The sequence below is a fragment of the Giraffa tippelskirchi genome, chromosome 6 (assembly GCF_054371585.1).
Source record: "Giraffa tippelskirchi isolate mGirTip1 chromosome 6, T2T-mGirTip1v1.2.pri, whole genome shotgun sequence".
Classification (NCBI taxonomy): domain Eukaryota; kingdom Metazoa; phylum Chordata; class Mammalia; order Artiodactyla; family Giraffidae; genus Giraffa; species Giraffa tippelskirchi.
In genome coordinates, this window is record NC_137280.1 from 69,668,613 (window position 1) to 69,695,353 (window position 26,741).

The window sequence follows — 26,741 nt, forward strand, 5'->3', positions numbered from 1 at the left end:
CCCCAGCGAAGGGTCTGCTCAGTGTTCCTGGGGGTCCAGCCTCCAGGGTCTGCTGTCTTGGACAGCGGGGAGCAGAACAGTGTCTTAATTAATCCTCGGAGAGTGCCTTGACCTCAGCATTACCCTCTGTTCTCAATCACTCAATCCTTCTAATTTCCCAGCAATTTAATTAAAGGATCTTCCCTCTTACAAGAATGTCTCATTTTCCTCGGAGGAGCAGTACAAGAATCAGGAGCTTCTAGAGTTGCTTCCCTATCAGAACAGAAAGGAGCCAACACGACGATTCAGATGCTCCCCACACACACCTCGTCTCCCACCACTACCCCCCACCTGATAACCAGAGCAGGAAATCAAGGCCCAGGGAGAAGAGGGGTATCCTCAGGGTCACAAGAACGAGCGGCAGACTCGGATCATGACAAAGCCATCTCCTTCATCTCCCCTCCATCCACTCCATGAAGGGCTAGAATCTTCAACCAGTGACTCCAGTTTATTCCTCTTTAAAATGGCATGGTCCCCATCAAAGTTAAATTAGAGGGTAAAAGTGTATGGTTTCTGGAAATCAACACTGAGACAAATGCCTTTGCAGTTCCTAAGAATCTGGCCCTGTAGACCCTGGCACCTAGGACAGGGGTAACAACAGCCTGTGGGCCCCATCTGGCCCGCCGCCTATTTTTGCCAATGAAGTTTTATTGGAACACACACATTTGTACACAGTTACATGTACACAGCTTTCGGGTGACATGGGCAGAGGTGAATAGTTTGCCACAGAGACTAGGTGGCCCACAAGGCTTAAAATATTAAACCCCAGGAGGAAGTCTGTGATCTCATCATGAAGCCTCCAAGGGCTGGACAAATCAAAATACCTTCTTTAAGAAATCAGAGTAACAACAGCTACCGTACATGGGGTGCAGCCTGCGTGCTGAGGAAGCCAGAGGCCGGCTTTTAGAACGCTGCCACGGAGAATTCTCTCGCTGACCCCACGGGTGAGTGAGAATGTCCCCATGCACAGAGGAGTTCACAGAAGCTCAGGGGGGCCGAGGGGCCCCAGACGTCCTGGAGCTGTGAGCCGAGGACAGAGCCTCGCTCCACACCCGCCTGGCGCTAGCTCCTCCACACAGGGCGATGTCCTCAGAGGCCCTCCAGGCCCAACGCCGCGCCCGGTGGGAATGGACGCCCAGACAGCCGAAGAGACCTCTGAGGCCACTCAGAGACGGCGAAAGGCCCAGGGCTCCTGGCTCCCTACGCAGAGCTCCATCTGTCCTGCCGGGCTGGGCTGAGGTGACGCGGAGGCCGGAATGACGCAGCTCCCGCTCTGAGTCGGGTGAGGCACTGAGCAGGTGAGGGCGTGCTCGCCAAGTCCCTTCAGTCATGTCCAACGCTTCACGACCCCGTGGGCTGTGGCCCTCCAGGCTCCTCTGTCCATGGGACTCTCCAAGCAAGCATACCGAGCAGGTTGCTGTGTCCTCCTCCAGGGGATCTTCCCGACCTAGGCATTGAACCCAAGGTTCTTACATGTCCTGTGTTGGCAGATGGGTTCTTCACCACTAGCGCCAGCTGGGAGTCCCCGCTAAGCAGGTACCAAACCTCATGTCCAGCCCCAGAAGAGCGGCGAACACAAGTTCAGCATCTCCACTTTTCAGATGAAGACACTGGGGCTCAGAAATAGAAAGCGCTGTGTCCCAGGGCACCCAGCTAGCAGAGCCCAGGCACGGACACAGGTTCCCCCAAAGCCCCAAGTCTGCTTCTTCCCGCTGCCCCAGGCTTCCGGGTGAACTGGAGACAGAAGCAGAGAAGGTCGTGACCCCCTTCTGCTCTCTGGGGCAGTCCTGATCCTCTGAACCCACTGTGTGCCTGCAGGGCACCCAGCCCAGCTCGGGGGGCTTGGTCATCCAGGAAGCTCCTGGCTCCCCTGCTGGTGCTGATCCCACAGCCCCATCTCTCTGAGTTAAAAACGCGCTCTGGCTCAGTTTTCACTCCCACCTGCCCAGAGCTTGCAGGTTACAAAGAGATTCCACAGGCTTTGGCCCAAGTGACACGCACACAGACGAGGGTGGAGGAGGGCTGGAAACACAGGGCTTTGGAGCTGGGCATGCCTGTGTTCAAATCCCCACTGGCCACCAGCCGCCAGGGCAACGTCTTCCTGGCCTCTTTCCCCTCATATGATTACTGGGGAGAAAAGTAACAGTCAAGAAGTATTAGTTGAGCATCTACTGACCTCCTGCCCCACCAGGCCATGTCTTACACTGAACTTCAGGTGTGCAGACGCCTGACTGTGTGACACTGGCCAGACCTGACTACAGAGTCTTGTGTATTTTATTCTGAAAATCAAGGAAGCTAAATTGGATCAAGGCTCTTTGCTTAGGACCCATGAAGCTCGTGTGTGTGTGTTTCTGTGTGTGCTCAGTCATGTCCGACTCGTTGCGACACCATGGACTGTAGCCCACCAGGCTCCTTTGCCCATGGGGTTTTCCAGACAAGAGTACTGGAATGGGTTGCCATTTCCTTCTCCAGGGGATCTTCCTGACCCAGGGATCAAGCCTGTATCTCCTGCACTGGCAGATGGATTCTTTCAGCCACCAGGGAAGCCCTACTCTGTCCTTTCTGATTATCATAAACCAGGGAGTCAGCTGTAGCCTCTCCCAGGCTCTGGGGCTCCTCTGGTGGTAACCCACCCTCCAGCCACTCTACCATTCATTCACACCTTCAACACGGTTATGAGAGAAGACGAGGACAATAATTGTGGAAAGTGAAAGTTGTTCAGTCATGTCCAACTCTTTGTGACCCCATGGACTGTATGGTCCATGGAATTCTCCAGGCCAGAATACTGGAGTGGGTAGCCTTTCCCTTCTCCGGGGGATCTTCCCAACCCGGGCATCAAACCCAGGTCTCCCACATTGCAGGAGGATTCTTTACCAGCTGAGCCACAAGGGAAGCTTCAATAATTGTGGGGATGGTAATAATTAACCCAGCTCGGAAGCTTGTGCTGCATTAGGAGATGAACAGGCATCACCTTTTCTAAGCCTTACAATGACTCAGTGAGGAAGGTGCTCTTGTGATCTCCATTTTAGAGATGGAAAAACTGAGGCTCAGAGAGAATGTGTGATGGACCAGCTTGTAAGTGGTGAACCCCCAGCTTCAACCCAGGAGTCTGACCTCAGACATAGCAAAGGTTTAAAGGTGACTTCCACACTTCACAGGGCGCCAGGGATAGGTATGCAGAGACCCCCCATCCTGGGCAGACTCTACCGATGATTACAGTTAATCTGTTGTGACCAAGGAGGTACAGTGAGCATCCCGCCCTCCAGGCCCAGCAGAAGCTGTCTTTCGAGGCTCATTTCTGTCGAGGTACCTGGGAGGGATGTATACGACCTAAGAGCTCACCACAGGTAGTTCTGCCACTGGTGGTTCCCTCATCAGTTTCTCCTGGACCATCACGAGTGCCGCCTGAGAGGGCGGGGCTACTCTCCATCACCCGCTGGTCTGGTTCTGGGATGGGTGGCCCTAAAAGAGGTGCAGCATGGAAGGACCAAGGCAGGGGGAGGTGTGCAAACTCCGCAGATGACTCTGACCTGACCCGCCTTCTGTCGACACCAACCTGCCTTTGTCTGTTTCGTGATAGTTTAGTATACCAAGCCGTCACTGCCTTCTTAGCCTGCAGGAAGTGTAACAACTCTTATCCACCACAAACCACCGAAGCCTTAAATTGCAGCAGGAATAGTGACAGTAGTGATAGATTAGAATTTTTTAAATCAAACCCAAGCATGTCCCCGTCATGGCTAAGAGAAGGGCCAAGTTAACTGGAAAATAATTCACTTAGAAAATTTTGTGATGCACAGTAAATTAAGTTCTCCCTTCAGAACACGTTTCTGCTTTTGTTTTTTGTTTTTTTCCTCTTCCAAAGTAAGAGTCCACTTAATTGATTCCCTAAGACTTCCTGCTACGACCTAAAACTATTACCACTGGGGGGAGATGTACGTGGACCTGGACTTCATCTGTGGGTGAGATGGACAGTTCATTTTGAAATTTTAAAAGGGGTGAGATGGGGTGATGGACTTGGAATCAAACAGTCTTTTCTTTCCAGCCTTGAAGGATGGAACTGAAGGATACAGGGAACATCATCAGTGACAACAGATAATGAATTTTAAATACTTTGTACAAGAAAAATTAATTTGCTAAATTGGCCCTGTAGAGAGAGTTATAAAATAAGTCACCATCTCCTCAAACTCAAAACTCAGCCTTCCCTGGTGGCTCGGTAAAGAATCCACCTGCAATGTGGGAGACCTGGGTTTGATCCTTGGGTTCGGAAGATCCCCTGGAGAAGGTAAAGGCTACCCACTTCGATATTCTGGCCTGGAGAATTCCTTGGACTGTATAGTCCATGAGGTCAACAATCTAAGATAACTGGAAATCTCCAGATAAAATAAATGAATTATTTAAAAAAAAAAAACAACTCGAAACTCAGAGCAACTAATGCAGCTCAGACTTGGGGCTGCATGTCCACGGCCACACTGCGAGGTCATAACCTCCTTACTGGGCATTGCTCAAGGGGCAGAGCTCTCCCTCTCTGCCCGACACTGTGCCAAGCACCTCATGTACCTTCTCTCGGTGAATCTCACTACCTCTGAGTCTTATCATCACCTGTATGATGCAACGAGCATACTAGACTAACTGTGGTGATCATTTTGTAATGTATAAAAATATCCAATGACTATGCCATGTACCTAGAACTAACATAGTGTTGTAGGTCAATCATACAGCAAGAAACAAACAAAAACACAGGCTTCTAAACATTGAGGGAAAAAAATCCATCATTTGGTTGTACCATTCACTTTTACCAAGATTGGTAAAAAAACCCACCACCCTTACTAGAATAACTCAAAGTTAATTCTCTACTAATGCTCTTAGTCGCTAAGTTGTGTCCAACTCTGCGACCCCATGGACTATGGGATTTTCCAGGCAAGAATAATACTGGAGTGGGTTGTCATTTCCTTCTTCAGGGGATCTTCCCCATCCAGGGATCAAACCTTCATCTCCTGCATTTGTAGGTGGATTCTTTACCACTGATCCCCCAGTGAAGACCCATTCTTTACTGAAAATGGCTCAACAATGTCTTCCTTGGCCACAAAAGAGAACCAGCTGTTGTAGAATTAAAAATAATTCTTAAGCTTTTTTCTTCCTTACTGAACCAAAACTTTTGGCTGTTTTTAGTACCCAAATAGCATCAACAACTTTGTTTCGTATGAACAGTTTTGTGAGTCATCCTATGTCATGTATTTTCATTATTTCATTGTTTAGTCTAGAAATGTGGAAGTCTAAAACCATGAAGCAACAGTTTGGCATTTTACACCTCAAAAGGATGGTTTATTCAAATAATTGGTTAGAATCACTATAAATTAAATAAAACATCATTTGATTAAAAAAAAAAAATCTTGACCTCAGTGAGCTGGACAGTGAGTTCAGGCAATGTCAGGAGACCCCAGGGCTGGACGGGGGGCGGCAGTACTTGCCTTGACACCCCCACAAAGCTGTCACACAGCAGAGGCGCAAAAAGGTATGGGGTTTACCAAGAGCCTCTGGACGAAAAGGTCAGACTTAAGAGCGTTGGCAAAGCCTGATGGTGGGTTTACTGGCCCTCCTGAAGCGGGGAGCAGCTGCTGCCTCCTCTAGGCTGCAGGAAACCAAAGTGAGGTGCCAGGAAGTGGAAGGGAAGACCATTGGCCTCTCATAGTGACCCTGAAACAAGGCTCGTGCTTTACAGGGAGAACGACCGTCACTGTCAAGTTCTAGGGCCCGGGGTCTCAGAGGGGGTGGCCCTGGGTAGTGGGGAGGTGGAACATAAACCCGTCAACCTAAAGGAGGAGAAGGACTAGGGTAGACGAACGCTTCAATTCTATCTACCCCACCTCCTCAGAGCGGGAGGCGAATAGGAAGAAGTGCATTTATTGGAAAAGCAAAAGAATTCTAAGAGAGGAAGCTGAGACCCCCCGACCTGGGATGGGACTAGGAGGGTCATCGAATCACGCTCATGTCACATGATAGTAAGTGCCTCGGAGGCTCCAGGAGGGCGGGACTCTGCAGGTCGATCCCTCCCCTCTTTTCTCTCCTAAGTGATTCAGAAACGCTAAGGTCACCTCCTCTGGTGGCGCTCTCTCGGTCACCAGGCTTCAGGGCAGTCCCAGATAAAGACGGGGCACCTTCATGGGGAGAGGGGCAGGGCTTGGGGCCATGATTCAGGGAAGGTGCTGATGAGGACTGGGGAGGGGAGGGGTGGTCTCTGTTTGAATCTCGACGCAAAGGGGCTGCCCCGGGAGGACCCTGTTTGGGGGAGTGGATGCAAAAGTCCTCCTGGAAGCAGATGAAGTGGGGGAGGGTGTGTGTGTGTGTGTCTGTGCTGCAGGGAGGGGAGAGGGGGGCTCCCGTGTTGCTGGTGATGCCAAATGATGGCCTCGCCCACCCAGAGGAGGGCCAAGAGGGCCCCGCGTGGCCGCTGGAGCCAGGAGGGAAGAGGTGAGCACGTGCGGAGGCCCTCCCTGGGTGCCCTGGCAGGGTGGGCAGCCCTGCCTCGTGGCTCTGTGGCACTCCCCGGCTCCCCTAGAGCTCGGGGGCTGGTGGCCCCGTGGCCTGCTCCTCCACGGGCTGCACGGCCTCCTGCACGTAGACGATGAACTCTGAGGCCTCCCCGCCCTGCGTGTAGACGGTGACTGTCTCGATGCCCTCCACGTCGTCAGACGATACCACCAGGTGGTGCTGCTCGGCCAGCTCGACGGAGGCCTGCTGGAGGGTCTCCTGGATCATGACCGTGTGGTTGGAGCTGGGCTCCTCATCCGTGACCTGCGGGAGGGTGAGAGAGAGGTCACAAGATGGGCCCCGCTTCCGGGTCCAGCCGGGACCAGAGGAATCACAGCGACTGCCTACGGAGCAGGCCGACTCCAGACAAGGCCATACTCCAGCTGGTGCTAATGCCCTGCTCTGTGTTCCCACCTGTTTTACAACTGCTTTTGATCTTGAGAAGAGAAATAATACAGATAACATAGGCAAGAGTTAGAAAGTGTTGAGACCCTAAGAGGTGCAAAAATGACTGATAGAAAACCAGCCCAGGAGGAAAATGAAGGGCCCAGACTTGCTGAGCTGGGGAATGACAGCATCAGACACAGGAACAGAGGTCAGGGAGACTGGCCTTGCCCAGGGGGGCGTGAAGGCAAGGCAGGAAGAACCTCTCTGTCCTGCACTTGGTGGGGCTTAAACAGCAGCTCCCTCGCTGCGGGCTGTGAGCCTCGGAAAGGCCACTTTCCCCCATGATCCTCCGTTGTCTCATCTGTGAAACAGAGATTAGAATGCCCACTTCAGAGAATGGCTTGGAGAACTGAAGAAGCTTTTGTAAGAACTGAAGAAGCTTTTGTAAGCAAGGTGGGTGCTTAATAACATCACCGCACCTTCCAGGCCTTCATTCATGTACTAACAATGTTTTCCTATGGTACTGCGGCATGTCAGTTACTCATTCATTCATTCATTGATTCATTCAACAAGACCGTCCTCGTTTCATCAGGGTCCCAGTGGACTGAGATCTCTGAGGGCCAGGATGTCATTGCTGTGGCACAGCTCCCACCGGATCCAGGCGGGCAGGGCAAGTGCAGGCCCAGGGCAAGCAGCCAGTATCTGCGGAAGGGTGCTCAGCTGGGTGCAGGTGAATGATGGGTGCTTGGGGAGCACGCAGGGGAAAACCAGTCTGGGGGGCAGACATAGGACAGGGTGATGCTCTAACCGAGCACCAGGGCAGCCTCCACGGGAGGTGTGGGGGTGGGCTCCAGGCAGAGCAGGGACAGAAGGAGCAAGGACTCCCAGGATCCCCAGGAGAGACCCAGAGCAGCGGGCTTGCTCAGGTGGCCTCTGTGAGCTCCCACTCATGAAACACTTTCTGATTCCCTGCTAGCTGGAGCCTGGGTTATAGTCTCCTCCCTGCCCAACCCCCTATAACAAGACCCACACAATCTCTGGGACCCACATTCAGGCTTCCAGGGGCCTCCCTTGGCCCTGGGCTCGAGCTATTCCCTGCTAGCAGGAAGGGCTGTGTTGCAGGAAGTGTGGTCAGGTTTAACTCAGAGAAGAAAATAGATAAGGGCCCTCTGGGGTGAGCTCCACACAGTTACTGGTTGGAAGGAACCTCTAACTTGCACAGAACTTTCCAGAAGCTAGAGATACCCTGAGTGGGAAGTATTAGCACATTTAGCCTGACCTGTTTTTCTACAGTAGATGGAGGCCTTTCATCCCCCTTTCTTTTACTGTTTGTTTCAATTTCATGAAATGGGAAATGTACTGTGAACCAAGACTTTAGAAATAAACATTGATTTACTTCACTTTGAAAGAGGGAACCTGACAGAAGGGTGGGAAAGGGAGGAGGAAATACTGGACAGATGCTTTTCTCTGAACTGTCAGTCAATTCCACATGAAAGTAAGGAGTCGGAGGGCACGCAGGATTTACGCTGAGGTTCCAGGCCCTCACGCGGGCAAATCAAGCCCTTCGACTTCAGGTAAACAGATGCCAACAATTGTGATAAAACGGGGGAGATCCACCAATACACGAGCTTTGAGACACATTCCTGGTGCGACAGCACTATTCATATACAGGGACGGCCATCAGAGATGAAGCCCCGAACACAGAAGAAGTGAAGCGGACTTCACTGTTCTTCTGAACAACTCTAACACCTGAGTACTCATCAGGGCTGACACCACTGCCCAGATAAGGAGATCCCTCCGGGCCCAGGCCTCGGATGAGCAGAGCGTACAGTGCCTGTTCCCAAGGTGGCAGGGCGGGGTCCCAGGAGGGCCCAGGATGACCGAGGCATGACCACTGCCCACAGACGCGGGAAGAAGGGCAGAGACCAAGATGAGGCCTCTGGGCTCGAAATAAGGGAAAAAAACGTGCTAACTCTGTCCCATGAGGGCCGGAGCCACTCATGGGTGGTGTCTGCAGATGGTGGGAGAAGGCATGGTGGGCGGAGGGGAGGCAGCGAAGAGCAGGCGTGTGCCCACCGCCCTGCCAGTCACCAAACTCACTGGGCAGGGTTCACGCACTGCCAATTCTGAGAGCAAAATGAACTTTCCAAATGCAGCCCTCTGGGCTTACTCCACCAGGAAGAGTGATGGAGACAAAGCTGAATGTGCAGCCACAAAAATCCTGCGAAGGGTGACCCTCCTGGCCGGCACACGTGTCATGGGAGGGGCGTTCAAAGCATAACTACGACACCCAGGGTTCGGTCGCCGCGTGGTACTGACCTGAGTTCATGTTCTCATGAGCTTGCGTGTGCAAATGCCCGGCTTTATGTGAGGCTGTGGAAACGGGAACCGGGAGGCATGGAGGGCTACATCACAGAGGGGGTGCTGAGCCCCTCCCCCACACTCATGCACTCCACCTCTGATGACTCACATTGTGTTTCAATGTTTTATGTTTCTGCAAACCAGACTTCCTTCTCTGCCCCCATGGCACCCAGTGGACACTCTCCTCACCCCAGGCCCATCACTTGCACATGGCATCTTGTGGCCTGGGCATCTCAGGAAAACCTCTAGTGCCCAGTGACTCATCTAAAGTCAGTGGGCTGGAAGGTAGCTCAAATCTGGATGTTAATCCAGGTGATCTCAAGCCCAGGGACCTTCCCCGGCTGGTGCTGTGTGGCAGCTACTAAAGAAATGACATGTCATAGATCAGTAGGGTTAAATTATGACTCTCTACCCGTCCTATTCAGTTTACGGCTGACTATATAGCTCTCAACCATTTTCTTTGTTCAGAATGATCACTCTAGCAGTTTAATCTATTAGCACAGGCTTACAATTGTTCTCCACGGTAGAAATAATCTGCCTTCACGGTGTCATTATCCCCTGAGATGGGTACTCCATTTTCCCCAAGTGCTGTATCTAACACATCTTCCAGCTAAACTATTAGCAGCACAGAGAGCTTAATGGAAAACCTTAACCCACAGGACTGTGCAAATTATTCACTAAATCAGGCTCTGAGTCCTACAGCTCTGCCCACCTCGAGTGCTCCAGAACCTAGTTTTCTTCCCTGTGCGTGTGTATACTAAGTCGCTTCAGTCGTGTCTGACTCTTTGCAACCCTATGGACTGTAGCCCACCAGCCTCTTCTGTCCACTGGATTCTCCAGGCAAGAATACTGCAGTGGGTTGCCATGCCCTCCTCCAGGGGATCTTACCGACCTTGGGGTCGAACCCGGGTCTCTTATGTCTCCTGCATTGGCAGGCAGGGTCTTTACCACTAGCGCTGTCTAGAGCAGATCACGAACAAAGCCCGGTGCTCTGCAGGGGCTCTTCTCTCTCAGAGTTTCCCGCCAAGACCCTACCTTCTTCATAGAGATGCAGCGGCTAAGGGGCATCTGGGAATGAATGGGGTTGGCCTGCGCCCTGCCTCTGCCTCCTAAAGACATGGAGGGGGTCCTGTCTCCAAGACACGGATGCTCAGCACCCCCACCTGCCCTACAAACTCTGCCATAAGTGACAAAAGGGCTTTTGAGTAAATAAATGACAAGAGGGCAGCATGCAATCCTACGTGCATCCTGCGTGTCCCCACGCTCCACACAGCCCCCCTGGGTGTCCCTGTCCAGCCAGACCCTGTGTGTCCAGAGCCACCGCCCTGCACCCAGTACCCTGCCGGCTACCTGGGCCCTCCCCGAAACGTGACTGCCCTGCTTGGAGCCCCTCTTTCACTCCGAGTTCCTGCCTCAGTGTCACTGTGTCCAATGGAACTTCCCAGACAACTCCCACCCCAGCAGAAGCAGCAGCCTCAGACACACCCCTGCCTCTCCCGCCCTTGTCCCTTCACTGCACTGTCGCCCCTGGAGACCACGTCACCTGCTCATCCATCTATTCATCATCAGGAGCTTCGAGAAGGCAGGGGCCTGGGCTGTGTTTTGGCTACCTGATTCCAGCACCTACGATGTGGTCTGGCATGAGGAAGGGTCTGACCAGGGCCTCGTGAACAGTCAGCATCTGGCCCCACGCCTGCATTTGAGGGGGATCTGCATTCTCCACGGTCATCTACATGCTTTGCAACCAGGGGCCCTTCTTTTCTTTTTTCTGTTACCTAATTTATTTTTTAAAAATAACATAGTCCTTTAATAATTGGGGGAAAGAAGGCAAAAAGTAAGAGAGGAAAAAGAAAGAGGAAGAAGGAAAATGCTTCTTTCAAACGCCACAAAGTGTCTTGGCTGAGAAAACATTTTCCCTCAGATGTGCAGGATAGTCATCAGCGCTGGACTGGGAACAGGGCGAGCACCTGGACAGCTGTGGAAAAGCTGACCTCTCCAGAGCAGTCCATAAGGCACTCGGCCTGCACCCCAAGAGAAGACGACAAGGGAAGAGGTCCCAGGGCCACGTGTCCTCTCAGCCTACGCCCCGAGAATATGAAAAAGGTCCCAAGGCCACGTGTCCCCTGCAGCAGCAGGAATGGGAGTCACTGTGCAGAGTGAACGCAGCAGATCCTGCAGAAGGCGGATGCAGCTATTGGGTGGAGGCTGATTTCCTCAGGAAGACAAGGTCTGGTTCTGAAGGGACCTTGCAGCACAAAATGCTGCTTGCTGGGGTCCCCACGTGCACTCAGGCCCCTCGGAGGATCGCCTGATGATGGTGGCCAGTGGGCAGGCGGACAAAGGCCCAGAGTGACTGAGAAACCAGTAGAGTGATGAAAACAAGAGGCAGCAGGTCTGAAGGGCGGGTGCCTGCAATGGGCTGCGGGGCAGCAAAGGTGTGGCCTTGGTTGGAACAGGGACATGTTACATTAGCACCTGCTCTGCAAGACAGACAGACTAGCGGGCTCCATATGGACACCTCTGAATACTGAACTGTTTACTGAATAAGCCATTGGACAAGTGTCTGGCTCTCGTCTGTCATACACTCAGCCCCCTGTATTTCAGACACTCTCACTGAGAATTAATTGTCACACACTCTGCTGGAGGCTGGAGACTGAACTGTGGGTCCCCCACGTTCTAGACACAAAGCGTCTCCAGTTCAGCAGAGGGGTTGGACAGGACACTTCTCCTGGACCCCCAGGGTGGGGCGGAGCTGGGTGCGCGGGGAGCGGGTGGTGGTCAGCAGTGGTTTCCTGCAGGAGGTGACCCTGGTCTTGAACACTGGAGGGTTTCCAGGAATCGCAAGAATGCAAACATCCTCTAAGGTCCCTTGCACTGCAGAAATTTTCAGACTCCAGAATACAGTGAGAATTAGAGTGTTGCAGACAAAAATCCAAACATGACAAACCGGAAAACAAGAATGAAAAAGAACCCTGCAGTCAGTTCCTTTAGGTGAAACACTCCCCTGGGTGTGTTGAAGCTCTAGGGAAGGTGTCTTATTTTTTTCCAGCAATTAGGGTTTCACTCACTGCTTAAATTATAGCCAAGCAAGAGCTTCCTCCAGCATTCTCAACAGGAGACTGCAGACCCATTTTCCAAGGTTAATAAGCAAGCATGTTTACGGTAACAACCCTAGGTCAGGTGTGGCGTTGCCTGAATCAGAAACAAAGGGAAATGGTAAATATGATCCTGAATTTATAGAGGAAAGCAAAGGTATAAACGAATGTGGTTTATAAAAAAGCATCATAAATTCCCAACTCTAAAAATATATACATATCTAGGGGACCAAAAAAAAAAGAGGGGGTGAATACTATGTGCAAGAAATTTGTGGAAATATCAAAAGATAGCAAAAGATATTCACAGACAGGGAGAAGCCATTCCAGAGATCAAAGAAGATTTAAAGCCTTTTAAAAAAAGAGCACGAATACCCCCGGGAAGGGAGGAGAGCTGTGACACATGCCCGCTTTCAGGAGACGACCACGGCGTCATTCCTCCCCTCCACCGTATTTTGCTCTTGATTGCAAGGAGACAGCAGATACTTTCTTTTTTTCTGAAAATACACACCCCATAAACAGTCCAAAGTCCAGGTTGTAAAGACTGACTGCTCCATGAAAACAGTCCCCGCCAGTGTGTCCTTGCTCTGAGATGCTGAGGGGTCCATCTGGCGACACTGGGTCCCCTGGTGCTGAGACACCAGGGCACTGGGGAACCCCCTGCACAGAGTGGCCTTGGTTAGGGGGGTCCTGGCCTAGGGGGAACGGGTGGGTCTCTTTGCTGTGACAAAGGAACCCAGAAACGGTAAGAGAGACCTAGAGCTCATCACAGGATGAGCGTGGAAAGGCTTGCACGTTGGCCGGACCGACTGGGCAGGCAGCTGGGTTAGAGGCAGGGGCTCGGGCAGCAAAAAGCGGGAGTGCGTGGCCAGGACCCGTTGTGTTTCTCAGGCATCTGAGCGCAGATTGGTGTGATCTCAGGAAACCAGGTAGCTCAGGAGACCAGAATCCTTCTGCTGTGAACAGTGGTACAGCGGGAAGGGCGGCATGGCCTCAGTCGAGAATTAAGAAACAGCGGGGACCCAATGCCTGGCACGGGGCAGGGGTGTGAAGCGGCGAAAGGTGTTCACGATTGCTGGTGAGTCGTCCCCTCCGGGGCAGTGTCCCCACCACTGCCACCTCCCCACGCGCCCGCCCCCCCTCCCCGGTCTTGATTAGCACACCCTCCTCTGGACAGTGTACACTCAGCACCGAGCTTCCCACAGGCCCAACTTGAATGAGTCTAATGTTTGCTGCAGGAGATATTTTCAAATGGAACCCAAACAGAGCATCTTCCCAGCGACAGGGAGGGAGCGGGCAGGCGGTGGCTTCTGACCGCCTCTGAGAATCTTCTGATATTTAGACAAGTTTGCTGTGCAGGATGCTGCCCTTTGGTGACCTGTCAGCACACAGACGTTAATTTCCACTCAGTGTCACACATGCCTGGGCTCCGCATCACTGGCAGGCACATGGTCCCGGGGGGTGGGGGGAACAGGCTTCTCCTGGAAGCCTCCCCCTGCCTGGAAGCCCGTCCACAGGTGGACCACTCTCGGGTCAGGCAGGGGTCCCGATACCGTGCTCACTGAAGCTCCTCCACTGCATTTGGGGGGCATTTCCCTCTGCACGTGGCTCAGGACAAAAGACCTCCACCCTCCTGATGTTCACCAGCCCCTGGACCTGACAGGCGGGCGCTCCCTGCAGACTTGGGCCTGATGGACTCCTCCCCTTCCTCTGTCATCCCCAGGGCCCCTCTCAGTGCCGGGCGGGGAGGTGGCACTGGCTTCTCGCCTCAGTGCTGGAGACTCTTCTCCCTGAGAGCCAACAATCTGTTTCCTCTAGAAGTTTCTCTCCATGTCCCTTTACATAGGTGACGGGCAGCCTCCAGGAGACCCCGGGGACAAGGACATGGAGCTGGCAGGACACACACTGTTCCCCCCAGGACCTTCAGAGCCACCACCCCTGCTCCAGGGAGACAGACTAAACCCCCAGCGACAGAGCACATCCGAGTTCTGTTTGTTGTTCAGTCGCTAAGTCGTGTCCGACTCTGAGACCCCATGGACCACAGCACACCAGGCTTCCCTGTCCTTTGCCATGTCCCAGAGTTTGCTCAAACTCATGTCCACTGTATGCGTGATGCCATCCAACCATCTCATCCTCTGTCACCCCCTTCTCCTCCTGTCTTCAATCTTTCCCAGCATCAGGGTCTTTTCCAGTAAGTTGGCTCTTGGCATTAGGTGGCCAAAGTATTGGAGCTCCAGCGTCAGCATCAGTCCTTCCAATAAATATGAAGGGTTGATTTCCTTTAGGATTAACTGATTTCATCTTGTAATCCAAGGGATTCTCAAATGTCTTCCCTAGCACCACAATTAGAAAGCCATCAACTGTTTGGCATTCGGCTTTCCTTATGGCCCAACTCTCATATCTGTACATGACTACTGGAAACACCATAGCTTTGACTATATGAATCTCTGCTGGCAAGTGATGCCCTGCTGGTCTAATATGATGTCTAGGTTTGTCAGAGCATCCTGTTAAAAGAATGTTAATCATAACAAAACATAAACCACTTCAATCACTTTTCAAACTCACCCAGGTAGGTTCGTTAGTAACAAAGTAGGTCTAAGAACAGAGTCAGGGACCTTGAGGGTCTTATTCTGAGGCTAGTGCAACTCGGAGGTTGACGCCCACCACGTGCGCTGACGTGAGCAGCCCCAGACCCCAGATGGAAACTCCACGTGGACACCGCCTCCTGCTTGTCAGGCCACAGATCCCTTCCTTCCAACGTGTACTTCTCTGAGTAGGGAGATCTGCCCACCTGGGGCCTCTCTGGACCTGTGCTGAAGTCAGGTGCCCCTTCTGGCTCAGAGCCCCCCATCCAACTCCCTGTTACTTTGGGCAGGAGGTCCCATGATGCTGCTTGGCACCAGCTTTTCCATATCAGCCTCCTCCAGGGCCTTCTCCAGGGATGTGTGTGTGTTCCTCGTTCACTCGTGTCCTCTTTGCGACCCCATGGACTGCAGCCTGCCAGGCTCCTCTACCCATGGGATTCTCCAGGCAAGAATACTGCAGTGGGTTGCCATTCCCTTCTCCATTCTCCAGGGGGGTGACCCCAAATGTCACAACCACGGCACGTGGGACGGGGTCACATTGTCTTCAGCCGTGAACATGATGCAACCATCTACCTGGACCAGGCAACAGACTCTCCTATGAAGCAGGAAGCATATCACCCATGCTGGGACTCCTACTGCTGAGCACGGGGCCTGGACGGCTGCATCGGAACCCGCCTGCTGTACAGAAGCTACCAGAAGCAAAAACAGTTATGGCTGACTTCTAGGCGCTCAGACTGGAGTTAAGGAGCTATATCACTCCTATGACAGGAGCTGAGATTAGACTCAACCAGAGCCAGGCAGGCCGCCAACTGCTTCATTTGCATAATTACACATAACCCGCACATCAGCCCCACAGGGTAGGTTCTATTATTTTCCCACTTTACAGATGAAACAACAGAATTTCAGAGAGGGCTTTGCCCCAGGCCACACACTATTTCGGGAATGACACAGGGTCAAGTGCAGCCAGTCTGGCTCCCTTTCAGCTGCTTCCTGCACTACTGGCTGCGTCCTTCCCCACCCACTGTGACCTGGCCTGGGGTGACCCCTGAAATGGGCTTCTCAGGAGACCCCCTGTGCAGGCTCATCCAGGGAGGGGCTCCATCTTCAGGGCCTGAGGCTCCCCGGGCAGGGCATCCACAGCAACTGGAAACACAGGCTGCCCCACCACGGGCACCCCAGCCCACCTAGCTCAGCTTCTGGAGTCTGGTCCCCCAGGGATCCCAGGATCTGATTCACGTTTTGAAAAGATCACTCTGTCTGAAAACTCGAATTTAGAGCCACAGGAAAGGAAGCACGAAGCCTGGTGAAGAGCCAGGTCTGTGACCAGGGAGGGAGGCTGACAGCTCATGGCAGAGCTCCCTGGGCTCCACGACACTCACTAGCTGCCCGGGGATGGGACGACGGTGCGATGAGGAGTCTGATTCAGCAGGTCTGAGGGGGCCCAGACAGTCTGCGTTTCTAACAAGCTCCCTGATGCTGATGCTGCTGGCCCGGGGACCACATTCTGCGCAGTCAAGGCTTGATAGAGGCGGCAGCCTGGGGACAGAGGGACTATTTAAGGTACCTTATGAAGGAAGCGCCCACAGCAGGGAGAGGACTTGCTGATGGATCAGACGTGGGGGTGAGAGAGGCCGAGGAGGGAAGACAGATTCCCAGGAGCAGGACTGGAGAGCTGTGTTTACTAGACAGACAGGAGGCAGGGGGAGGGGTGTGAAGTCCAGAGGCCTTGCTACTCCTAGGCTAAGACGGGCACTCCCGCCCGAGTGGGAGCAAGAACGAGCCTGCAGCAGCACTGCCCTGGGCCGAGCCTGAGGAAGGCTGGACCAGACCCCCTTTGGATGGTGATTGCAGCTCTGGTTCCTCCTATCAGAGCCCTGCCTTTGCCCCAAACCTGCAGCAGACCTAGAGATCTCAGCCAGCAAGGGGATGCTGCAGGGACTGGAGGAGGCAACTAAAATCCAGCTGCCCTGGCCAAGGACATGGATCAGAAAACATTCACCCGAGCAAACAGTAATAAACACGAGAGTTGGGCTGTTGTTGCTGTTTAGTTGCTGCTAAGTCGTGTCTGACTCTTTGCGACCCAACCCCATGGACTGTAGCCCACCACGTTCCTCTGTCCGTGGGATTTCCCAGGCAAGAATACGGGAGTGAGTCGCCGTTTTCTTCTCCAAGGGATCTTCCCGACCCAGGGATCATACCCGTGTCTCCTGCATCATCAGGAGGGTTTACCACTTTACCAGTGAGTCACCAGGGAAGCCTCAAACACAAGAGTGTTAACACTCAAATAAAGTGGGATTCTGCAAACTGCACCAACCGAGCTGCAGCTTCTGAGGCACAGGGGGAAATGAGGACTCAGGGTAAAGGGGATGAGCAGCAGGGTTCAGTGACGGACATCTTCAGGTCAGCTAACAACGTCGTAGGTGGAAAAGAGTGTCAGGATGGAAAAAGAAAAGCTTTTATTCTCTGCTTTCTCAGACAATTTCCCATAAGATCATGGATATATAATGGAACTTACTTTTACTTTTAAAATTTCACAAAGAGATGGAATTTTCAGTCACCGCCATGGAATAGGAGGGCTCAGCAAGTCATAAAAGAGCCGTGAAAGGAAGCAGTCGTGAATATCAGCCTCAGACATCATACCAGAAACGGAAATCACTGAGGGAAGTTGTATTTAAGCAAAGACAAAGATTGAAATGGCTGAGGGAGAACTAATGCAGGCTCAGCAAGGACAGCAGCTGGCATGACACCTCATGTTACTGGGGGGTACCCTGGTTACCCCCGTAGCCAAGCCCCCGAGTGAACTGTCTGGATCTATATGCTGAAGGTCACCACTCAGCTCAGTGGCAGGCACTCCATAAGGAATGTGAAGTGGGCAAATATTTGAAGAGGCTACCTGTGTGTGTAATTAGATGCTTGATGTAATTCAAGTTGGCAGAGCCCCAGGATCAAATAAATTGTGCCACAAAGTTCTTTAGGCAGGAGCCAGACCTCACCAATCAAAATGAGCAGGTGAAAACTGGCTCTCATGCGAAGGGCTATGAGAAGAGGGAGAAACAGAGAAGGGAGTTGGTGAGACTTCCCCATTTATATAACAATCAGAAGAACTGGGAATCAGAAGATAAAAGGTAGACGTCTATCTGGATGGCAGGCATTGCTTCTACCACTAACAGAGAATCCAGAATTAGATCATCCAAGGGTCAGCAAGCAAAGGGGACGCTGATGCCCTCAGTTCTGCAGTCTGCATCGAATCTGACTGCCCACGAAAGGCAGGTGGCTCCCCGGCACGGGACTTCCCAAGGCACGAATCCGTCGCAACTGTCATTACAGTGCAGAGTCAGCGCGCGTGGGAGGACGTGGGACATTCCCACCACATGGCGAGGACACACAGCAAACATTAGCAGTGCTTCCAGAGGAGTGAGGCTGCAGCTACGATCAGTTCTTTCAAGATTATATACAGTCTCACTCTTCTAGGAAAGAATCCTTAGATGAACCGCAGCGGTGGTAAAGCCACTGTACCCGGGAAGTAGAACAGATAGTCAACTGAAGGTGCCAGGGTTTGGCGATGAGGAAAAGAATAAAAATCTGTGATTATGACGTCTCCCATGCTCATACGCAAGTGATCTGAAGACAAAGCAGGTTCTCAGGGAGAGATGTGAATGGAGAGAGAAGAAGGGGTGGCTCTCCTGTAATTTCCAGGCATTCGGGGGAGTTGGGGAGAGGTCAGTTTACGGTGTGAGTCCAACAGAGCCTCTGTAGGAACGGGTAAGGACACTTATTAACTCCCAGATTATTGGAGCTTAAAGCGATAAGAGAACAGGGTGGCTCCACCTAGCCCCGTCTGCGGGCAGGACGAGGGGGAGACCTCAACTCAGTCTCCCTTTATGGCAACACGGGTGGCCGGCATCTCCAGTGATTTCCATGGTTTACAAGAGCATCTCACACAGACGTGTGATTCTTCCATCAGGTCTCTCGCTGAGAGTTAAGTGATCAAATTCAGGGGATGGAGTGACTGATTTTAAGTAGTAATAAAAATAGCTTTTGTTCCCTCACACAAATCACCTTCCAGGTCCCTCCCCCCATTATTTTGCCACAGATCTTATGAGGATGCTCAGCATCCGCCCCCAGCGCGTCAGGAGGCCCATCCTGGGCTCCTCTGCTGGATGGACCACAGCAGTGCGGCCCCCCACTCAGGGGCTGCACATGAGAAATCCCCTCCGAAGAGTGGCTTCTCCCCACCAGAATGCCCCCACACAGATGGACAGGATGAAAGAGGTTCCGGGGACCATGAGACTCAGGGCCTTACATGAAAAACAGGACAGGCTGCACCCCAGTTTCCCTGAAAACAGGCAACTGATGCACAAGCACGGCCACAGGAGTGGACAGCGTTTCCTCACCAAAATAACGAACCGCAAATAACAGACAGCAATTCCAGTGCTGGCTGCCAACCAACGTACCTCTTCCGGTGAGACCTGCTACAGAAACTGCCTCTCGGGCTGCCTGCTGAGCCTGTAGGGGAGGCTGGGAGGGCTCCATTCCTCCAGGCGGGCAAGTGCTGACCTCGGCTTCCAGCACCAGCCACCACAGGGGACCTGCCCGGAGGTGACACGGAACGTGCAAAAGCACCCTCCAGAGGTGGGGTGCTTTTGACAAAGCCAGAACTTCTGCTTTGAAGTTTGGTTTTTGTCTGTTTTTAATCAGCAGTAAAAGCAAGTGGGAAGAACAGTTGGGATTTTGAACAGGATGGTGGCAGCATCATTCTGGGCCACGCCAGGCTGAGGGTCTACACGGGGAAATGGGCGAGTGCCTGCAGGTCTGGGGTGGGTCTTAGCCTCCAGCACGTAGGGGGAAACAAAAGCAGGAGAGTGCAACTCTAGGAAGCGCTGCAGAGACGCAGGAGCGGGGACAGAGACACAGGCCTGTCCACAGAGAGTCTCTAACCACAGTCACTGCTGAACCCCTCACGTCGCAGGGGAGGACAAGGAGAACCATCTGCTCGCTCTTTACCTGGGGATGAAAGTAGAGGACCCCTGAGGTTCGCCCTTCCTCAACCATGACTCTTTCAAGGACCTGCAAGGTGGCTCTCATTCTTGAACCTTGAGAGGAAATGTCACCTGCGATTAGAAACAAAGGTGTCCCAAGGCGTGCGTGCTTCCCAGGGCTGCCACCTCGCCCTGAAGTCTGTGACTCGAAATCATCTCTATGACAGCGGAGTATCTCAGTAAACAGTAGCCTGGATTAACAAAGACTTTCCACTGACAGAGGCCCTCATACTTTGAAACGCATCACGTGAACATGTGTGAAGGTTAATATTGTGTGTCACCTCAATTGGGCCAAGGGGTGCCCAGGTCTGCCACCTACTGTGTAGGGGTAACCTCAGCAGCAGACAGCACTCAAATTATCTCAGAAAGACCCTGGATTATCACGAGGCCATAGGATACTGTGACCCCATGGACTGTAGCACGCCAGGCTTCCCTGTCCTTCACTATCTCCTGGAGCTTGCTTTAACGCATGTCTATTGAGTCGGTGATGCCATCCAACCATCTCAGCCTCTGTCGCCTCCTCTTCTTCCTGCCTTCAATCTTTCCCACCATCAGGGTCTTTCTCCAATGAGTCGGCACTTCCCATCGGGTGGCCAAAGTATTGAAGCTTCAGCTTCAGCATCAGTCCTTCCAATGAATATTCAGGGTTGATTTCCTTTGGGATTGACTTGCTGTCCAAGGGACTCTCAAGATTCTTCTCTAGCACCGCAGTTTGAAAGCATCAATTCTTCAGTGCTCAGCCTTCTTTATGGTCCAGCTCTCACATCTGTACATGACTCCGGGAAAAGCAAAGCTTTAACTATATGGACCATTGTTGACAGTACCTCAGACAGCAAGGTGATCAAACCAGTCAGTAGTCCTAAATCCAGGGTGAAGGGAACATCACGGATCCCCAGCAGGTGCCCCAGAGTCCACATCTGAGTGGCCTAAGTACACTCAGTAAACAGATATGATTTCTCTACTGGAAAATCCTAAACCAGACTTTAGTTAAAAGAAAAAAAAAAATGAAACTGATTTCTGTAATAAAAATAGCTCTATTGGAACATTCCTAGTGGTCCAGTGGCTAAGATGCCACACACCCAATGCCAGGGGCCTGGGTTTGATCCCTGGTGAAGAAACTAGATCCTGCCTGCAAGCTGCAACTAAAGAACCTGTAACAACGCAAATAAGGAACTGGCATAGCCAAATAAATACATTTTAAAAAACAGCTATATTTAAGCTTAAATAAGACAACTGAATAGAGAGGGCAGTCCTTTAGCTAGGGGAGCCTGACACAGCGCAACCTCATAGGCATTGCAGGGGCCATCTGAGGCCTCCCTGACCATCTGTCCACCCATCCATTCTCCCAGCCATCATTTATCAACAGCCTTAGAGCTCCAGGTGCCAGCCAGGCGGACAGGACTCACATCCCTACCGGGCTCCTCTGTCTACGGAATTCTCCAGGCAAGAACACTGGAGTGAGTAGCCATTCCCATCTACAGGGTATCTTCCCAACCCAGGAAGTGAACGCAGGTCTCCTGCATTGCAGGCGGATTCTTTACTCTCTGAGCCACCAGGGACGCCCCCAGTTAACCCTTGATGCGCCAGGTGCCAGCCAGGCGGACAGGATTCACATCCTCAGGGAACATTTCCAAGTGCAGTTACTCAAGTCCACGTTAAACAGTGACACCCCTCTGAGCCCTGTGGTTTCAGTAAACCGAAGACTGAAGGGTGCCCCGATTTTCCACCACTGCGAACACATTATCCCTCTTTACAGGGCTGCACCGGAGGCTTATCTGCCTTATCCCTCGTCATGCTGTCACCCTAATGCCTCGGAACACAGCTAAGCTATCTCCTCTACCCGCAACCTCGCATATCACCACTCCGCCTGCGACGCGCAATAAATCATGTCTCCAGGGAGCAGCAAATCCATCCTGTTCCTAGAAGGAAGTCATGAGTCACAGCGGTGGTGCCTCCCTGCAGTTCTCCAAAGGATCTGGCATGCCCGCAACAGCCAAAGTTCCCCTAATGCCCTTCCTGAAGTGGCCGGGTCTAGCTAGGGACTACACACGCCACGATACAGACAAGGACTTTCAGAAGAGATTACAAGACATATTGAAGACTGCAATCGAACAAAAACAAAGAAAAGGTGAGACAGCATTTGGCCTAGAGGCGTTATGAATCTGCTCCCAACAATGCAGAACACGCGGCCCCTCAGCCTGAAACATCAGACTCCTGCTGTCCCGTCTGACCTCTGCCCAGGGTCTCACGGAGAGACAGCACCCTAACAGAGGAGTACGAACACGTGGAGTATCCAAACGATCATCTAGATGCACTAAGTCTTGTCTGTGGAGCCGGAAATCCAGACCTGAACCTGAATGCACTAATTCCGCTGGGAGCTCCATAGCCTGAACTCCCTGCTTGCGCTGTGGCCTGGCCCTGGGCGCACCTGGCGGGGTGGCAGTCAGGGGGGCAGCACTGGGAAATCCACTGAATTATCGGAGGCAAGTCACAAACAACACATCACTCTCAGGGAGAGGAGAGCCGCATTAAGAAATTATTTATTTGCCAAGAAAACCTTACCTCTTCTACTGTTAACTGTTTCACGCTTCCTTCTTGTTATTATCAAACTTGGTACCACATGTACAGCAGAAGTTGGATCGTTCTAGTGAAGCCCACCTCTCCCAGGTCTCGGGGTAAACGTCAGAGACCTGCCCCAACAACAGCCCCCAACCCCCACTTTCTCAGCCCCCGTCCCTCCCCCTTTCTGATTTTACTTTTCTCCTCTGCCCTTGTTCACCATTTGACAACCTCTCTGTCTTACTGATCTTTTTCCCACCAGAGTAACCACTTTGATGGCAAACGTCAGTTCTCTCCTAGAGAGCCAGCAAGGAGAAACGCTGCAGCCACTTACTAAACACTTCCTGAGTGAATCACTGAAACAATGGATAACCCTGTAAAATGCTACGGTCTGCCATTGAACTTTCTCCACAAACTTGAACTTTGATTCTAAACGACACACCCTGGGTCTGCCCTAGTTCTGACGTGCTTGCTATGTTGGTTTTCTTAAGCATCTGCGTAAGCCAGCTTGCAAGTCTTGTAAAGCCAGAGGCAGTAGAGAGAGGTACGGACAAACAGGATGACCTGATCATGACGCACACCGCATCCTAACAAATAGTGAAGTCTCCTCTGAGGTTAGGAGGAGAGGAAATGAGCCAAACGGTGTAACAACTATCAATAAGTAGAGTAACTTTTACTCACACAGTGGCCAATTTCTTCCCATCAGTTTAGTTCAGCCATCCTGTGTTGATTCCATCAGGTGATGTTTAGTATTTAAAAGGCCAGGCCCCTGGAAGCCCTCCTGGCCCCTCTGGGTGTCCCCACAGCTCCTCTGCTCCACTAACTCGTGCCTTAGGCACTGAGGCTGCTTTTGACCACAGATGTGTCCAGACCTGTCCATATCACGCTTATTTCACTCAGGGATTCCTTTCATTGAAAGGAAAAGAATGGAGTTTCTGGAATTTCATTCTGGAAGGGGTGATGCACCTTCCTCAGCATCACAGCCCCAACATATGGAGCTCTTGCAGATACAATCAATCCTGTAATAAGAGGAAGAAAACAGGACCTCCCTGGTGGCCTGGGGGTTAAGGATCAGCCTGCCAGTGCAGGGGACACGAGTTCAATCCCTGGTCCAGGAAGATCCCATGTGCCACGGGGCAACTAAGCCCGCAAGTTGCAACTACTGAGCCTGCGTGCTCTACAGCCCGTGCTCCGCAACGAGAAGCCACCGCAATGAGAAGCCCTCGCACCGAAGCTAGAGCGCAGCCCCCGTTCGCTGCAACTAGAGAAAGCCCAGCCACAGCAGCAAAGACCTAGCACAGCCAAAAATGAATGAATAAATAATCTTAAAAAAAAAAAAAAGAATAACAGAATGTATGAGACTAGATCAATTTCACTCCAAATTCCACCTTGGGGAGGTCAAAGCCCTGAAGACCAAACGGGGCAGGGGGCAGAGGGTGTGTGGCAGTGTGAGGAGACGGTGCTTAAGGACGAGGGGTGGGTCCTACCTGCTTCACGACCGTCACAGTCCCCGGGGCCATGGCAACCACCGAGGCAACGGCAGTGGCATCGTGGGTCTCGGTGCCCAGCTCGATGATCTGCTGGAGGATGTTGACGGCTGTGGGGTCAAGTCGGTCACCTGAGCGGGAAGAAGCAAACAGGAGACAGTTAAGTCCAAGGGCAGTGAAGGTCACTGAACACAGAAGCAGCCCTTCCTAGAGGCCATGGTTGGGTGGGCTTCTCCAAGGATGCACACATTCTCAGTGAGCACTCACTGTGACCACAGAAACAAAGTGTGTGGTATGTCACAGCTTACAACACACTCCCTGTAAGAACATCTCCAAACTCCACACAACCTGTGAGGAGATGACACTGTGATGGTATATCCCCACTTTATAAATTGGTCACTTCACTGCAAAAAAATCGAAGAGACCTGCCTTGGGCCATTGGATCAGCTACGTCAAAAGGCCAGGGCTCAAGCCTGGATGTTCTGAATCTAAATTGGGGACACAGGGCTGCCTCTCAGAATGGAACTCCTGGGAAGCACACCGAAGAGCTAGTTTCCCTCCAGAACGGTGGTAGGTGGCCAGTAAGTGTGAGCCAGATAAGTTACACAGGATATGGGCAGGGCACGCGAGGACGTCCCAGTCATCAAGTCGGTGGTCTTTAGACTTCTAAGCCAACGGAAGCTCAGGGTTCTCTTTTACTCATCTCATAAGCCGACATCATCAGGACAGCTACTGCGTGCACCCTGCCTGCTCTCACCATATGCTTGGCCATATGCGACTCTCCTGAACACGCCACTCTGACCCCGATCGTTAATTCATCAGGAGGGAAATTACTGCCTGGTCTCCAGGTTAGCATAATAGTACAAAGATCTCCTCCAATGTCTACATCCTCCTGGACAGCTTTCTGCGGGCCTCGTTCCAACATGAATCATTAAGAGATGAGAGAAGGACATTCACTATGTTCTACACGGAGGGTAGGACGGGGCGTACGACTGAAGCAATGACATAGGCACCTGCTCAGCAAGCACAGGCCTAGCGTCCCCTGCACACACCTCACACACACACAGACACACACACACTCCTGGCGGGAGTGGGCATTGGTGGTGTGCCTGGCAGCCAACCATTCTAAACAGCCAAACACTAAACAAAACATTGACCCTTAAAAAAAATGCACTGAAGTAAGATTTTAATTCTTCATCCATTTACTTTGTTAATGACCATTTATCAGGCCCCAAGTATCAGCCAGGAACACGGTTCCCAGTGGGAACAGAGACAAAGACCTAATGCTGCCTCCCCGCTTCTCCTCCTGGGGCTCGCAGGTGACTGAGACAGACCGTAAGCCTCTGTTTCCAGCCCCTGGTCAGTTCCATATCAGTGGGGCGACTAGGGAGCTCTGTAGGACAGTCAGGCGGGCTCCCGGGAGGTGACACACAGCCTCAATCCTGAGGATGAAGATGCCGTTGCTAGGAAAAGTGCTGGGCAGGGGAGGAACAGACACAGTTCATGCTGAGACGTGCAGAGTCTGGCCCAGGCGGACACAGCTCCAAGGTGGCTGGAGACGCAGTGCAGGGAGGCCAGGACCCAGAGCAGAGGCCCAGCTGCAGAGCTGCAGCGCCTGCATCATTTCCTAACAGCAGAAGGACCCGTGGAGAACCTGTCAAAGGAGAGAGGGAGCATGGGAGGGAGTGTGTGCGTGTGGGGGGCACCGACTGGCCTGGCCCGGCTTGAGCACTCGCTGAAGTCACTGCACGTGAGGGAAGGAAACAAGAGCAGACACGGCATCAGCTCTGGGAACCGCGCTGATGGTGGCACCCGGACGCCCCATCTGCAGGGCCCGCCACTCTCACAGGCTGTGGGGTGTCTCCCTGGTCACCCCAGCTCATCGGGCAGTGAGCACAGTGCCGGCCTCAGATCTTCCCCAAAAAGAGTGGCCCACAGGACTGTTCTGTGCACCTTTCTTACCACCTGGGGCTTAGGGAATAAGAGCTCAGTGAAATGGTGAGCTCCCATCTCCTATCACTATCTGACTTCACCGAGCACGTCACCTAATCACGCCTACCTGACCTCTGCTCCCCCCATACACAGAGCGCTGTGGCACCTTATATTAACTTGTCTTCTGTTCCTGTTTTTTAAAGAGCATTAAGAAAAAGTGTTCTCAGCCCAATGCCCCAATTGCCACTAGGCTGGCACAGTGGTTTGTTTTTTAAATTGATCTAACATTTGACAATGATGACATCTGACATGAAGATCCTGACTTGGGGCTTTTCAGAACTGGGCAGCAGACAGTTCTGGGCCCACAGGTCCATAAGGGGCCATGAGGAAAGCCGGCAGACTTGCCCTCGGTCTCAGCCATGCCCCCCGTCTGCCTCCTGTAGGTCCTGGAGCAAGCCCCCCAGAACAGATGACTCCGAGGGAGTCTGGAGCAGGGATGGCGCTCCAACAAGAAATTAGGAGACCTAGATTCCAAAACCAGTTCCAACACCCAAGAAGTGGGTGAGCCTTAGCCAACCATTTACAAGGAGGAAGTCTCCTGCCTCTTGTGAAGTGAAGACTATAAGACTCATCTTCCCACACGCTGCTCAGAGATGTGATGAGTCTATGGCCATACCACCATGAACGCACCCAATCTCATCTGATCTCAGAAGCTAAGCAGGGTTGGGCCTG

General features: G+C 52.4%; 1 protein-coding gene across 7 annotated transcripts in view; it reads right to left on the reverse strand.

Moving 5' to 3' along the window:
• Positions 1-5,332: 5,332 nt before the first annotated feature.
• Positions 5,333-26,741, reverse strand: part of ZFAT (zinc finger and AT-hook domain containing) — a 159,522-nt gene continuing 138,113 nt past the window's right edge. For all 7 annotated transcript variants that reach the window (XM_081505132.1, XM_081505131.1, XM_081505135.1 and 4 more), the window contains 2 exons: positions 24,078-24,208; positions 5,333-6,831 (listed from right to left, as the gene is read on the reverse strand). In XM_081505132.1, coding sequence (XP_081361258.1) covers positions 6,592-6,831; positions 24,078-24,208 — 371 coding nt within the window. In that variant the 3' untranslated portion in view covers positions 5,333-6,591. The remainder of the gene's footprint in view (positions 6,832-24,077; positions 24,209-26,741) is intronic.